At 35.3% G+C, this 16,759-nt stretch overlaps 1 protein-coding gene across 4 annotated transcripts in view; it reads left to right on the top strand.

Moving 5' to 3' along the window:
* The window catches only part of Rabgap1l (RAB GTPase activating protein 1 like), a 632,406-nt gene that overhangs the window by 133,208 nt on the left and 482,439 nt on the right, over positions 1-16,759 (top strand). For all 4 annotated transcript variants that reach the window (XM_087906361.1, XM_087906363.1, XM_087906362.1 and 1 more), the window contains one exon: positions 9,636-9,777. In XM_087906361.1, the coding sequence (XP_087762487.1) occupies positions 9,636-9,777 (142 nt within the window). The remainder of the gene's footprint in view (positions 1-9,635; positions 9,778-16,759) is intronic.

Raw genomic sequence — 16,759 nt, forward strand, 5'->3', positions numbered from 1 at the left:
ATTCTTCTATTTTGGAGCACCTAGGTTGTTTCTAGTTTCTGGCTATTACAAATAGTGCTGCTATGAACATAGTTGAACAAATTCTTTTGTAGTATGATTGGGCATCTCTTGGGTATATTCCCAAGAGTGGAATTGCTGGGTCCTGAGGTAGGCTGACTCCCAGTTTCCTGAGAAGCCGCAACACTGATTTCAAAAGTGGCTGCACAAGTTTGCATTCCCACCATCAATGGATGAGTGTTCCCCTCACTCCACATCCTCTCCAGCAAAGGCTATCATTGGTGTTTTGATTTTAGCCATTCTGACAGATGTAAGATGGTATCTCAAAGTTGTTTTGATTTGCACTTTGCTGATTGCTAAGGAGGTTGAGCATGACCTTAAGTGTCTTTTGGCTATTCGAAGTTCTTCTGTTGAGAATTCTCTCTTCAGTTCAGTACCCTATTTTTTTAATTGGGTTAATTAGCATTTTAAAGTCTAGTTTCTTGAGTTTTTTTATATATTTTGGAGATCAGACATTTGTCTGATGTGGGGTTGGTGAAGATCTTCTCCCAGTCAGAAGGTTACCTTTTTGTCTTAATGACAGTGTCCTTTGCTTTACAGAACTTCTCAGTTTCAGGAGGTCCCATTTATTCATTGTTGCTCTTATTGTCTGTGCTACTGGGGTTCTACGTAGGAAGAGGTCTCCTGTACCCATGTCTTGTAGACTACTTGCCACTTTCTCTTCTATCAGGTTCAGTGTGGTCAGATTAATATTGAGGTCTTTAATCCATTTGGACTTGATTTTTGTGCATGGTGATAGATATGGATCTTCTTTCATTCTTCTACAGGTTGACATCCAGTTCTGCCAGCACTATTTGTTAAAGATACTTTCTTTGTTCCATTGTATACTTTTAGCTCCTTTGTTCAAAATCAGGTGTTCATAGGTTTGTGGATTAAGATCTGGGTCTTCAATTCGATTCCATTAGTCGACTTCTCTGTTTTTATGCCAGTACCAAGCTGTTTTCATTACTGTAGCTCTGTAATAGAATTTGAAGTCAGGGATAGTAATACCTGCAGAGGTCCTTTATTGTATAAGATTGTTTTGGCTATCCTGGGTTTTTTGTTTATCCACATGAAGTTGATTATTGTTCTCTCAAGGTCTGTGAAGAATTTTGTTGGGATTTTAATGGGGATTGCGTTGAATTTATAGATTGCCTTTGGTAGAATTGCCATTTTTACTTTGTTGATCCTACCTATCCAAGAGCATGGGAGTTCTTTCTTTTTTCTGGTGTCCTCTTCAGCTTCTTTCTTCAATGCCTTAAAGTTCTTGTCAAATAGATCTTTCACTTCCTTGGTTAGAGTTACCCCAAGATTCTTTATGCTATTTGTGGCTATCGTGAAAGGTGATGCTTCTCTGATTTCCCTCTTTGTATCTTTGTTCTTTGTGTATAGGAGGGCAACTGATTTTTTGGAGTTGATCTTGTATCCTGCCACATTGCTAAAGGTGTTTATCAGCTGTAGGAGTTCTTTGGTAGAGTTTTTGGGGTCGCTTATGTACACTATCATGTCATCTGCAAATAATGAAAGTTTGACTTCTTCCTTTCCAATTCAAATCCCCTTAATCTCCTTAAGCTGTCTTAATGCTATTACTAGAACTTCAAGCACTATATTGAAGAGGTATGGAGAGAGTGGACAGCCTTGTCTTGTTCTGGATTTTAGTGCAATGGCTTTGAGTTTCTCTCAATTTAATATAATGTTAGCTGTCAGCTTGCTGTATATTGCTTTTATTATATTTAGGAATGAACCTTGTATCTCTAATCTCTCCAAGACCTTTATCATAAAGGAGTGTTGAATTTTGTCAAATGCTTTTTCAGCATCTAATTAAATGATCATATGGTTTTTTTCCTTCAGTTTATTTATATGATGGATTACATTGATAGATTTTCATATGTTGAACTAGCCCTGCCTCTCTGGGATGAAGCCTACTTGATCATAATGTATAATTTTTTGGATGTGTTCTTGGATTCAGTTTGCCAGTATTTTATTGAGTATTTTTGCATCGATGTTCATGAGTTAGATTGGTCTCTAATTGTCTTTCTTGGTTAAGTCTTTGTGTGATTTTGGTATCAGGGTGACTGTAGCTTCATAACAGGAGTTTGGCAATGATTCTTCTGTTTCTATTTTGTGAAACACATTAAGGATTATAGGTATTAGCTCCTCTTAGAATTTCTGGTAGAATTCTGCATTGATACCATCTGGTCCATGGCTTTTTTTGGTCGGGAGGTGTCTGATGACAGCTTCTAATTCCTTGTGATTTACAGGTCTATTTAAATTGTTCACCCAGAAAAACAAGAAAAAAAATTAAAAAAATTGTTCACCTGGTCTTGATTTAATTTTGGTAAATGGTACTTATCTTAAAAATTGTCTGTTTCTTTCACATTTTCCAATTTTGTGGCATACAGGCTTTTGTAGTAAGACCTAATAATTCTCTGAATTTCCTCTTTGTCTATGGTTATGTCCCCCTTTTCGTTTCTGATCTTGTTAATTTGCGTGTTTTCTCTGCCCTTTGATTAGTTTGGCTAGGGGTTTGTCAATCTTGTTGATTTTCTCCAGGAAACAGCTTTTTGTTTCATTGATTCTTTGGATTGTTTTCCGTGTTTCTATTTTGTTGTTTTCAGCTCTCAGTTTGATTATTTCCAGTCTTCTACTCCTCCTGGATGAATATGCTTCTTTTTTTTCTAGAGCTTTCAGCTGTGCTGTTAAGTCTCTAATGTGTGCTTTCTCTGTTTTCTTTATGTGGGCACTTAGTGCTATGAACTTTCCTCTTAGTACTGCTTTTAGTGTCCCATGGGTTTGGGTATGATGTGTTTTTGTTTTCATTGAATTCCAGGAAGACTTTAATTTCTTTCTTTATTTGTTCTTTTACCCAGGGGTGGTTCAGTAGTTGACTGTTTAGTTTCCATGAGTTTGTAGGCTTTCTGGGGTTAGCATTGTTGTTGAATTTTAGCTTTATTGCCTGGTGATCCTCTAGTACACAGGTGGTTACTACAATTTCTTTGTGTCTATGGATGTTTGCTTTTCTACCGATTATGTGATCAATTTTTGACAACGTTCCATGCGATGCTGAGAAGAAGGCATATTCTTTTCTGTTCGGGTGGAAAGTTCTGTAAATGTCTGTTAGGTCCATTTGGTTCATTACATCTGATAGTTCTCTTATTTCTCTGTTAAGTTTCTGTCTGGTTGACCTATCCATTGGTGAGAGTGAAGTGTTGAAATCTCCTACTATTAGAGTGTGTGGTTTGATGTATGCTTTGATTTCTTGTAATGTTTCTTTTACATAATTGGGCGCTTTTATATTAGGGGCATAGATATTCAGGCTAGTGACTTCCTCCTGATGAATTGTTCCTGTTATGAGTATTAAGTGTCCATCTCCATCTCTTCTGATTGATTTTAGTTTGAAATCATTTTTGTTAGATATTAGTATAGCCACATCCGTTTGTTTCAAACAGTGTTTCTTGTAGTCAACAGAATGTTGGATCCTGATTTCGTATCCATTCTCTTAACCTGTGACTTTTTATAGGTGAATTGAGTCCATTGATATTAAGTGATATTAATGACCAGTGGTTGTTAACTCCAGTTATTTTTCTGGTGGTAGAGTTTGTGTGTTTCCTTTTTTTGAGATGTGCTGGTGGAAGGTTGTCAGATGCTTGTGTTATTATGGGTGTTGTTGGTTTCCTGGGTTTGTGATTTTACTTCTAGTATTTTCTGTAAGGCTGGGTTTGTGGCAACGTATTGTTTAAATTTGTTTTTGTCCTGGAATATCTTGTTTTCTCCATCAATGGTGAATGCAAGCTTTGCTGGGTACAGTAGTTTGGGCTTGCATCCATGTTCTCTTAGTGTCTGCAGCACATCTATCCAAGATCTTCTGGCTTTCATGGTTTCCATTGAGAAATTGGGTGTAATTCTGATAGGTTTCCCGTTATATGTTACTTGACCTTTTCCCTTTACAGCTCTTAATATTTGTTCTTTATTCTGTATGTTTTTTTGTGCTTTGATTATTATATGACGAGGGAAGGCTATTTTTTCATCCAGTCTATTTGGTGTTTTGTATGCTTCTTGTACCTTCATAGGAATATCCTACTTTAGGTTGGGAAAGTTTTCTCCTATAATTTTGTTGAATATATTTTCTGGGTCTTTGAGCTGTAATTCTTTTCCTTCTTCTACCCCTATTATTCTTAGGTTTGCTCTTTTCATGGTGTTCCAGATTTCCTGGATGATTTGTGATAAGAATTTGTTGGATTTGTTTTGTTCTTTAATCAGTGAGTTTATTTCCTCTATAGTATCTTCAGTGTTTGAGATTCTTTCTTCTCTCTTGTATTCTGTTGGTAATATTTGTCTCAGTAGTTCCTGTTCATTTACCCAGATTTTACATATCTAGCCTTTCCTCGGTTTGTGTTTTCTTCATTACCTCTATTTCATTTTTCAAGTCTTGAACTGTTTCCCTTAACTGTTTGATTGCTTTTTCTTGTTTTTCTTGTTTTTCTTGGGAATCTTTGAGAGATTTATTCATTTTGTCTACCTTTTTATTTGCCATCTCTATTTCTTTATGGCAGTTTTTAACCTCCTATTTAAGTTCCTCTATTATTTTCATAATGTTCCGATTAATGCCAATTTCTTCTGGAGTAGGGTGTTCAATTTTTCTTGTTTCATGCTCCCTGTATTCTGGTGATGTCATGTTGCCTTTCAGGTTGTTGGAGGAATTCTTGCAATGGCGCCTGCCCATCTCTTCCTTCAAGTGGAGCCAGGAGAGTCTTGTTGTCTTGGTCCAGTCTTTGCTGTGACTGACTCTCGGTGTATCTCTTCAGTGCAGGAGCAGGAACTGTTCCTGTCTGGATGGAACTCCTCAGCACAGACACAGGGTCTCCTGGTAGTCCAAGGACACTGGAGACAAAAGGGCGATCATGGGGGTAAGGCAGGGCAGGGTCTAGTGGAATATTGAAGACCCTGCAGCAGGAGCTGGGGGGGGGGGTTGTGCTCTCTTCCAGGACAGTCAGCCCGGGATAGCACACACTCACCCCTCTGGATGGAACTCCTCAGCACTGAAACAGGGATAGCTCGTAGTTCAAGGACACAGCAAACAAAAGGGCGAATGTGGGACTATAGTATAATATTTATTTGTCTCATGAGTAGGCAAATAAAATGTCTTTAGAAACAAATTCCCCATTTATATAGAAAATTTTTGTTAAACACAAGAGATCTTATATATCAGAGTTTCCTTACCTTTTCCCACTCAGGATTCCTTTTGTATGAGAAACTTGTGTACTAAACTAGGTGTATAGATATTTAAAATAAGTATAGAAATAAAACATTTACAATATAATAAATCATTCATTAATTTATTACATAACAATTCTTTGAAATATAAACAATCTACGTGTTAATGAGAAGCATGTGCTCTTTTGTATAAAGAATGAACTATTAGGTGAATAATTGATACTACAGAATGCAGAGCATCTTCAATGTCTTTCAAAATTGATTGATATTTTGATTTTATAATCAATGTTGAGAATGCTGCTTTGCATCATAAAGTACAAAATGGCAAAGTATAGTTAAGGCCGTTTCAGAAATTTCAGAAAAATCTTTATTTTTTTGTAAAGTATGTTTTCAAACATATGTGTAGTAAAATACTGTTCATAATATTTGACAGTCAAAAATCTAAGCCATTGTTTTTCAGGCAGTAATTGATATGTGTGACATGATGGCATATGCAACGCAGAATGGACATGTTGTATTCAGAGCCGGGGCTTCATTGAAGTTATGTGATGTAATGGTGGGAATTTTGCTGCCAGAAAACCTTGGGTTTTACTGCATGTTTGATTTTGAATTAAGTTTTTGCATATTTAAAAACTTTTTACTATAGCCACATTTTTATGACCTCTACATCATTTACATGATTCTGTGTGGGATAGTGACTCACAGGTTACAAGGCTGGTTTGTAGATAGAGGTTTGGAGTTCAGCTCTGCAGCAGAATTGCTGTGATCCTTTGAAAATTAATCTTGCTTCTGAATTCTACCCCAAAGATCATGACCAAAGATATTAGTGTTTTAAATTAAAGAAATACTTAGTCTGGTGTCCTGATCCTTGACTTCTAAGGATTTGTGTATTATTAGAGATATCACCATATTGTTCTTTATATTTTTCATACTGAAAAAAGCTTTTAGAGTTAATTTGTATAACTAATGATCCTTTGTAAGTCAACCTATACTTGTTGAGTACTTTTTATGTATTTAATTTTATGCTGCTAAATTTTAATATGAACTTGACAGTTTTTTCATAAATACAGATTTTTAGTTGTCTAATAATGTATAACTATTGAAAATAAAATCATATTAATAAAAGTACCTCATTTGAAACTTACTTGCTAAGTACAATATTCAGGTTTAAAACAGTAGATTTGTATAGAAAACTGAGTGCAAGTGAAGTATGTAACACTTCTCCATTACAACAGCAGAGTTGTAAAGTCTAAAGTAAAGTCTAAAGTATTTCTTGTATTGCCCTTTCAAGAAAAAATAATGTTGATGTCTAAGAAGGATAATGTTGTAAGGAGGCCGCTTGTTGGTTCCTGGCTGCTCATCCCCAAAATAATCACTCAGAAACTATATTATTTAAATCATTGCTTGGCTCATTAATTCTAGCTTCTTTTTTGCTAACTCTTACATCTTAATTTAACCCATTTCTAATAAACTGTGTATCACCACGAGGCTGTGTCTTACCAGGTAAAATTCCGGTGTCTGTGTCTAGCAGGCTACATGGCTTCTCTCTGACTCTGCCTCCTTTTTCCCAGCATACCCTTTAGTTTTCCCTCCTACCTAACTTCTGCCCTATCAGCAGGCCAAGGCAGTTTCTTTATTAACCAGTGGTATTCACAGCATACAGAGGGGAATCCCACATCAGATTAATTGCAGTATTAACATCCTATCTGATGAAGTCCTGGCCAGTACTTTTTTTTCTTTTTAAAACAAACATTCTGTGTAGTAGTGGTGAATAATGAACATTCTTGTTTTGTTCTCCAACACAATAGGAAAGCACTCAGTCCTTTACTGCTAATTTTAAAGTTAGTTATAAGCCTTTTACTGGTTCTCTTTAAAAGGATGAGAAGACTGCATTATATTCCTAATTTGTTGAAGGTGTTTTAAAAACATGAATGAATTCTGAATTTTCATATTTTGCATCAGTTGATGTGATCCTGGGGTTTTTACTTTTTTAATATGTTAATATTATGGAGTACATTGACTTCTTTTTTTCTCCCAATGTTGAACTAGCTTTGCATTTCCCTGATAATTCCCATTTTGTTCATATATATTTATATAAAATTAGTAATTTGACTTTTATGCAAATTTATAATAAAGTTAATTAAATTTGCTATATTTATATATGTAAAAAGATAGATTTTTCTGAATATCTATTCCTGTGTATAAATAGCATTTTAAACATTTATCATATTAATAGTTAATATTCCTACTATATAATTATTATATAACATTACTAATATGTGTATTTATTGGCATACATAATAGTGAGTTTCAATATGATATTTTCATACATGTACATAATATATATTGATCACAATCATATCCCCTCCCCCTTTATCCTTTCTTGTCCTCTTCATACTTTTATTAATCCTTTTCCTTTTCTCAGCTAGCTCCACTTTTTTCTTTGGGGTTTTTTGCAGCTATATGGGCATCTCACTGTTGACTAAGCTTATGAAGAAATTATCTCTCATTCCCCATCCATCTTTAAATGCATAGAAATCGTTAGGGATGTCTGGGCTCTGACTCTTCTGTCACAGGATGTTTTCTGGTTTAGTCCTGTATAAGTAATCACAGCTGTTCTTAGTTCATGGCTATAGCCATGTCATGCCCAAAGGTTAGTGTACCATTCCACACCCTAACTCTAGTTCTTAAATTTTTTTCTTTCCCTTCTTTTATGTTGTTCCTGAGCCTTGGATGGGTGATAGTTATCTCATTTATAGCTGGGCATTCAAAAGTCATTTAATTTTAGTACTTTGAACACTTAATGAGACTCTGAGGTCACTGCTGACTAAGGCATAAAGAGCTATTTTTACCATTACTGACAGACAGTAGTACTAGTTTGTGGGTATAGTTATTTAGAAAGCAATAATGACAGCCATATCATGTCTATTTAGCAAAAGAGCTGCAATAGATTCCCTACTGTGACTTATGACCCCCTCAGTTGTGAATTTTTGACATGCTTTGTGGGATCAGATTTAAATCCTCTCCTTTGACCAGGCAACAAATGTGTTAGAAAGTGGTTGGTTACCCTATGAACAGACAAGCCACTGTTGCACCCATGGACTCATTTGGCCAACTGGTCAGTATTATTGCACACAGCATCCATAGCTGAGTCAGATTGTGGATGTTCCTTCAGTAAACTGGCAAGTAGCTGATTTTGATTCTCTAATGTAGATATATTGTTGTATGTTGCTGCAGATTGTTCCCAGGGCTTTGTACATGCTAAATAGGTACTCTACCACTGAACTGCAATCCCACCCAAGATTTGCTAATACATAGTTGAGATTTTTGTATATTTTTATGAAGGATATTAGTCTGTGGTTTAGACACTGAAGGATGGGCCCCAGATGGTGATATAATTTATCTTCTCCATCGTTCCTTCATGTGTTGCTGTTTCTCTGCCTCTTATCTGGCATGAGGTGAATCACTTTGCTCTATCAAATATTCACAGTAACCATGATGATATTTTCTAAGTAATCATAGCTGTAGTAAATCTCCCTGTATACTGTGTTTAGGTTGAGATGTTACTCACTAGTATGATTTACCATGTTTTCATTTTTAATTCAGTTTGAAATGTATTCTAATTTAAACATTCCTCTTTGGATTTTTTTTTTTTAAAGACAGGGTCCATGTAACCGAGCCTGGCTTTGAACTTGAACTTGAACTCTTGATCCCCCATCTCTAGTTCCCAAGTGCTAGGATTACAGATATTCACCACCAAGGTACAATTGGTAGTATGCTTCTAGGCAAGCATGCAGACTTAAGTTTAGATCCCAAGCCTAGACTCAGAAAAGAAAATGGTTACATAGGGTTCAAGTCATTAGTTGGTGAGTCTAGCAGTTATTTCCTTCTCAGCATGAGATAGCCAATAATCAAACATCATTTGCTGTCTGTCCTAAAACTTGTGATGTCTTGAAAAATAATTGAATTATATCAAAATGGTTAGTAAGTTGAGTTTGGTAAGTAATGCTAGAAGCTTACCAACATGTACACATCTCAGCACTGGAAAAAAAAATCACAGGCAAATCTTTCACTTAAATTATGCCAAGGACAATATACTAAAAATCTTTCAAATTCTACATGGTTTAGATAAATGTGATATGTTACTCTTCATTTTAGTTTTTTTAAAAGAACCATTATACTATTTTATTCCACATATATATATATATGTATCTATGTGTATGTATCTCTATCTATCTATCTATCTATCTATCTATCTATCTATCTATCTATCTATCTATCTATCTATCTATCTATCTATCTGTCTATCTATCCCCACCCCTAACTTCTCCCAGGTCTAGCACACTTATTTCTAATATTCAGATATATGATTTTATCTTTATCAGTCTGAGGGAAAAGGCCATAGCAGTGCTGGAGATGCAATATATGAAGTGGTGAGTCTGCACAGAGAGTCTGACAAAGAAGAGCCAGTCACTCCTACTAGTGGAGGGGGGCCAATGTCACCCCAGGAGGATGAAGCAGAAGAGGGTAAGAACTTGAATGTGTTCAAAAGTGGACTGTGTGTGTGTGTGCCCGCATATATACGTCCTTACTCTGGGCAGTTTGGTGATTGATAGTTATTCCTAGTTCCTGACACACTTATTTGAGAGTCTTTGACATGCAGAAGAAGATTTGGTCCATTTGATTCTTTCTTTGGTTGCACAGTCCCCAGTGCCTAAGCATTATTAAGCCACTATTTAAACTTGGTAATATTGCTTTGCTAATTTGCTTCCTATTTGATTTCAAATATTTGTGAAGTATTTAATGAGAATTTACAAATTCTCTGAAGTATTTTTGAATTTCGGTAATATATTCTGTTTAACTTTGACACTTTAAGTTTCAACCTGTTTTTGTTGTTTCTATATCCTTTACCACTTACTTCTATAAGTAGCACAGTATTCGTTCTATTTACTATATGAATGCTGGGGAGAGATGCTTAAAAGACTCTTACGTCATCTGGCTATGGGCACAGTTCTCTTGATAACAAACTAGGGCTAAAATGACAGAATTTAGCTTTAAGCTGTTACATGATTGCTTCCAGTATGGGATTTGTTAATAGTATATTTATTTTTTCCTTTTTATAAATTACACACACACACACACACACACACACACACACACACACACACACACACACACATATTTTCCGAGACAGGGTTTCTCTGTAGTTTTGGAGCCTGTCCTGGATCTAGCTATTATTGACTAGGTTGGCCTCGAACTCACAGAGATCTGCCTGCCTCTGCCTCCCGAGTACTGGAATTAAAGGCGTGCACCACCACCACCTGGCTTTGCTCTTATACATTTATGTGTGTACACAAATGTATATGTCCATGGAAGCCAGAAGAGAGTCCTGGAGCTAGGGTCATAGGTGGTTGTAAAGCTACCTGAAGTGATTGGTGAGTTTACTTCTGCAAGAGAATTTTAACTGCTGATCCATCTCCACAGCTTAACAGATTTATATATTAATTTTTAAAATCCTGTTTCTTTATATTATTTTATGTCATTTTGACAATCATAAGTTATTATTGACTAATAATTATTGTTTCTTTTTTTTAACTTATGAGGCATCATTCTGTTTCTAATGTGTCAACTAATTTATTGTTCTTAAATTGTACATATGCTTTTATTAACTTGGCTCTAGGGATGGAACTAAGGCACAGAGAACAAAAGCCACTTGCTTATGTCACTCATCTGCATGGGCAGTGATGATATCTGAACCCAATCTGTTTGATTCTAGTAAACTAGTCTGTCAAATTAAACAAGTCACTACATTTATAAGCATCATTTTAGAACTAAGGCCATTTTGTCCATAACAAAATTAATCATTTAAAAGCATATAATATGTTAACATTGCTGAGATAACGTCTTTTTACTTTCAAAAATTTCTATCATCCAAGAAGTAAAAACTATTATCTAAGAAGTCACTCCTTGTTTCTCCTTACCCTAGCCCTTGGCAACCAATAATTTACATTTTTTATTTTTTCCCCTTGTCTAGGAGATTAATGTAAATAGAATTATAAAAATACTGTCTTTCATATGTGTCTTCCTTATCTTGGCCTAATAGTTTTGACAAAGTCCTCATTGATGCACATTACAGCATTAGTATTTTATACTTTTCATGTCTGAATAATAGTGATATAGTTGTGCCATGTAGTAACCCATTACCAGTTAAGGCACATTTGAGTTATTGGACCAGTTCGATGTTATAAAGAATATAATGAACATTTATTTGAAATTATTTTTGTTTATGTGAAATTATTGTACATCAAAAGACAAGCAGAGAAAGCATAACAGGAAGTGAATGATTTCTCGCACAGCAGCTTGAAGGAGCACTTTCTGGTACTATGAAAGTTAGCCAGCATGGAAGAAGCTTTCACTCAGATCAAGCTTGATCTCATAATGTTCTACAACTCAAGTGTGAATACTATTTTAATAACAATAGAAAACACTGTTGTTTATTATGTATAATATATTACATATTATTATAAATTTTAAATATACTTATTTAATATCTATATTACCTATAAATAATGAATATACTTGATGAATATATGCATTTTTGGGTAAAAATCTACTAGTAGGCTGACTATATATTAAACATTATATATCTATATAAGAAACAAGCTTTCCAAAGTAGCTATACCAAGTTTTCATCAAGACTATCAAAATGAGTCCTTTGTTTTTATGTGATTATTTGTTCTTTGTATCAAATGTGTAGTTACATAAATTTAGAGATTCTAATGAAAAATCTTGTATTGTTTGAGCATGTAGTTATATGAAAATTGGACTGCATGGAACTGACAATCTGCAGTGGCTCCAAGGACCATAGTTTTCAAAATGATACTGTTTGTTGGCAAAACAATAATTCTCCACATTTCTTTGTCCATGTGGTTGCTTACATGTCTTTTTGATAAGGACTGACCTACACCAAACAGTACGTTTGAAGAGATAAACTGTAGTGCCTTTAATTTTCTGACTGTGGGTTATACAATACCATGTCCATAGTGATCCAGCAATTACAGGGTTTACCTCCATAGTAGGTTCCACTATTCTGTTTAGAATACTTTCAAGAATTCAGTTAATTCTGTCATTACGGACACAAATGGGAGAGACAAAAATCATCAGCAGGAAGTTTTGGGAGCAGACTTAGAAGATATGTGTGTTTTTTCCCTATTAATATATGCAAGGGTGGTTAGAGAAAGCTACTGAATTCTGTTTTCTTGAAGCAGAATAAATAGATGTGATAAACATTTATGAGAAAGTTATTAGAACACCACATTTCAAGTAGTATCATAACAAAATGCCATTACCTTTAGAAATGTAAAAAGCAATGATCAAATCAGAACAAAACAAAATTAGTATTCATCAAGAACTCCTTATTCAAGTTAGTAATTCTGTTTATTTAGTAAAGAACTTCTCACTTCTAATTTTGAAGGCTAAATAGCATGAATTAAGTGGTAAGTTATTTGCGTGTAACCCAGGGAAGCCTGTGCCGTTTTACCCTTAAGCCCATGGGACTTCATAAAGCATGAATTATGCATTCACCTTTAAAACACCACATAGCTAGAATGCCACTTTTCATTTATTGAAAGGTAACATTTTAAACATTTAAATATTATTCTAGATATATCATCTAATATTTTCTAGATAGCAGTATTTAGATTATCTAGGTTTGTCTAACATTGTACACTTTAGACAGGAAAAGATAACACAACCTAATACAAAACACTACCCTACTATTTATGGTCTTTCATCATATTTGGAAACATCAACTACCATGATGTTAAAGTGATTGAAAGCATTAGAATCATTCATCTTTTCACTTGAGGGATAAGCTAAAGTTTTATTGAGGTTAATATTTATGTACCCATTTGAAAGAACTGTCTTGACAGAGCTGCATAAAGTAGCTACCTTTCAATGGAAGAAACAGGAACAAAATAGATTTAGGAGTAATTTAGAGATAAAATTAAGGAAGTTTGTAAATGAACCAATTGCAGCAGAAAAGGCAGGAGCAGCAATCAAAGGCTTCACATTTGTTTATAGTTGATGTAGTGATTGGATGATCTTGTAAAAGGGGAATGCAGGAGGAAGAGTAGGTTTGTAGGTGAGGGTCTTGAAAATTTATTTTGATTTTATTATGAATAGTAAAGTAGACTTTTTTTTTTATTGAGCTCTACATTTTTTTCTGCTCCCCTCCCTGCCTCTCCCCTCTCCTTTAAAACTCTCCCAAGGTCCCCACACTCCCAATTTACTCAGGAGATCTTGTCTTTTTCTACTTACCATGTAGATTAGATCTATGTTTGTCTCTCTTAGGGTCCTCATTGTTGTCTAGGTTCTCTGGGATTGTTATTTATGGGCTTATTTTCTTTGCTTTATGTTTTAAAATCACTTATGATGAGTACATGTTATAATTGTCTTTCTGGGTCTGGGTTACCTCACTCAAAATGATGTTTTCTAGCTCCACCCATTTGCCTGCAAAATTCAAAATGCCGTTATTTTTTTTCTGCTGTGTAGTACTTCACTGTGTATATGTGCCACATTTTCCTTATCCATTCTTCAGTCGAGGTGCATTTAGGTTGTTTCCAGGTTCTCGCTATGGCAAACAATGCTGCTATGAACATCGTTAAGCACATGTCCTTGTGGCACGTTTGAGCATATATTCCCAAATTGGTATTGCTGGTTCTTGAGGAAAGTTGTTTCCTAATTTTTCTGAGAAATCACCACACTGACATCCAAAGGGGCTGTACCAGCTTGCATTCCCACCAGCAATGCAGAAGTGTTCCCTTTACCCCACAACCTCTCCAGCTTAAGTTGTCATCAGTGTTTTTGATCTTGGCCATTCTTACAGGTGTAAGATAGAATCTCAGAGTTGTTTTGATTTGCATTTCTCTGATGACTAAGGATGTTGAACATTTCCTTAAGTGTCTTTCAGCCATTTTAGATTCCTCTGTGGAGAGTTTTCTGTTTAGGTCTGTACTCCATTTTTTTTTATTGGATTATTTATTCTTTTGATGACCAATTTCTTGAATTCTTTGTATATTTTGGAAATCAGACCTCTGTCTGATGTTGGGTTTGTGAAGATCTTTTCCCATTCTGTAGGCTGTCATTTTGTGTTGTTGACCGTGTCCTTTGCATTACAGAAGCTTCTCAGTTTCAGGAGGTCCCATTTATTAATTGTTTCTCTCAGTGTCCGTGCTACTCGGGTTATATTTAGGAAGTGTTCTGTAAGGTAGGCCTTTTCAGTCATTAGAAGTAGTCTTGTACTGAGAGATCTTTTATAGTTAGAAACTTGTGAGAGTCATAACATGAAGTAATAAAAGACGTGAAATTATTTTAATGCAATGTGGAATAGTTGGGATCAAATTAGACATTAGATCACTGATATTTTAGCTATAGGTCCAGACCCGAGCTAAAGGGGTCTGCAGAAAAATAATTTGAACACTCCAAGGAGGAGAAGGCAGTGCAATGCAGGTGCATGAGTGGAAATTCTGAAGCAGATAATACTCTACCTTGGCATATGGAGCAAGAAGTCTTTTGGGGGAAGATTTATATATTTAAAAAGTCCCCTGATCTTTTTGATTCTACTGTATTGAGAATGAGCCTTGTTTTTGATTGAATACTAGAGGTGAGGGAGGTAAAACAGTGTTTGAGATACTCTTTCAAGAAATTTGATGATAATATTGAACTAGAAGTACTAGGATATTCTTGCCAACTGAGGGCATTTTTAGGATACAAGAGATTTAACTGTCTTTGTAGTTGAGTAGGGAAAGTTAAAAATAGAAAGGAATTCACACACCTAATTCTTAAGCATAAATTTCCTGACTTGCTTCTCTGTGTCTTTATAAATACTGTTAGCTCTGCTTAGCAGGTTTCTTCCACTTAAGTCCGCCTGAGTAAGTCTTTTCAACCATGGCATGTTAACAACTTAGAGAAAACGGTAATTTTAGTATAGCAGCAGATTCTATGACATTTTTTAGTATGTTCCTCAGGCAAATGATATTTAAATATACCTAATGAAGAAGACTAAGGAAGAGCTTTGCAATCCCATGTATCATAGTGTAATGTTGTCATAGCAGATAATGTTGTCAGAGAGAACTATTTCAGGACTTTGGAAAGTGACCTAAATCTAAAAGATTTTAGAAAAATTGCTAAACCTTGCTTGTAGAGATTTGTTATATAATGAACTCTGATTATTAAGCTCCAAGGAATACTTCTGCTCATTCCCAATACTGGTTTATTCTTATGATAATGTTGAAAACAAAACCCCAAACCAGTATTACTTTTGATACTGGAAGGAATTTTGTTCATGGGAAGAGACTATAGAAAAACATTATTTCTGAAGCATTGTTGAGAATAGTAGTTGTAATTTTTTTGTAGTTGTAATTTTTATAGCAGCAGAATGGAAACGAATTCTTGTTGCAAAACCATAGGTCTGCCAACATCTCAGAAGTTTTGGAACTTCATAAAATTCTGTTTAGAAAGTTTAGAAAGCTGTCTACACGTGCAAGACCACATACTCCCAGGAGATAGCAGAGAGGGCACACATCTCTGTGCTGGACATGAACCATAGAGTGTTGTTTCCAGAATCATGTCTCCTAAATTGTTTGTTTCATTCTTTTATGTTATGTTGAGTGAGCTTTTTCCAGATCCTATAAATGACTGATTATCATACAGCCAAGTCTTCGGTATTTCCTTATACAGGTGGAACTCTCAGACCTGAGATTTGGGAATTAAGAATCTAAGCACTACTTAGCCCTATCTGATCTTTTATTCTGCTTTAGTTTGTGTTTCTTGTATCAACTATCATTTTGAAATTGTTTGTATTACTTCTCTTAGAAGTATTGGTGTTTCTAGGCCTGAAGTAGTGACATGTTCCTTAAATCCTAGCACTCGGGAGGCAGAGGCAATTGGATTTTTATAAAATCAAGAATTACATCCAGGGTTACACAGGGAGACCTTTTCTGAGGGTGAATTAGTAATGTTGGTATATCTAACTATTTAGCACAAACTCATTTTCCATATTTCTCAATCATATTTTACCTTTCTGATTTAATTTTTCATCATGTATGCCTCTGAAATTCTACACTTGTAGAATATACTTTTGCTATTTTCCCATATTATGTTTTAATTAATCCATTATCTCTATATTTCTCTGTTTTTGTTTCTATCCATCTCCCTTCCTTTTCCCCTCCTTTCCCCTCTCTGTCAGGGGACAGGCAACAGATAAAATGAATTTTTTTTTTACTATTTTTTTATTAAAAATTTCCACCTCCTCCCATTTCTCTCCTCCTCCCCCACTTCCTCCTCCCTCTCCAGTCCAAAGAGCAGTCAGGGTTCCCTGCCTTGTGGGAAGTCCAAGGTCTTTCCCACTCCATCCAGGTCTAGGAAGGTGAGCTTCCAAACAGACTAGGCTCCCACAAAGCCAGTACATGCAATAGAATCAAAACCCAGTGCCATTGTCCTTGGCTTC

This window comes from Myodes glareolus, chromosome 5 (assembly GCF_982192425.1).
Source record: "Myodes glareolus chromosome 5, mMyoGla1.1, whole genome shotgun sequence".
NCBI classification, from domain to species: Eukaryota; Metazoa; Chordata; class Mammalia; order Rodentia; family Cricetidae; genus Myodes; species Myodes glareolus.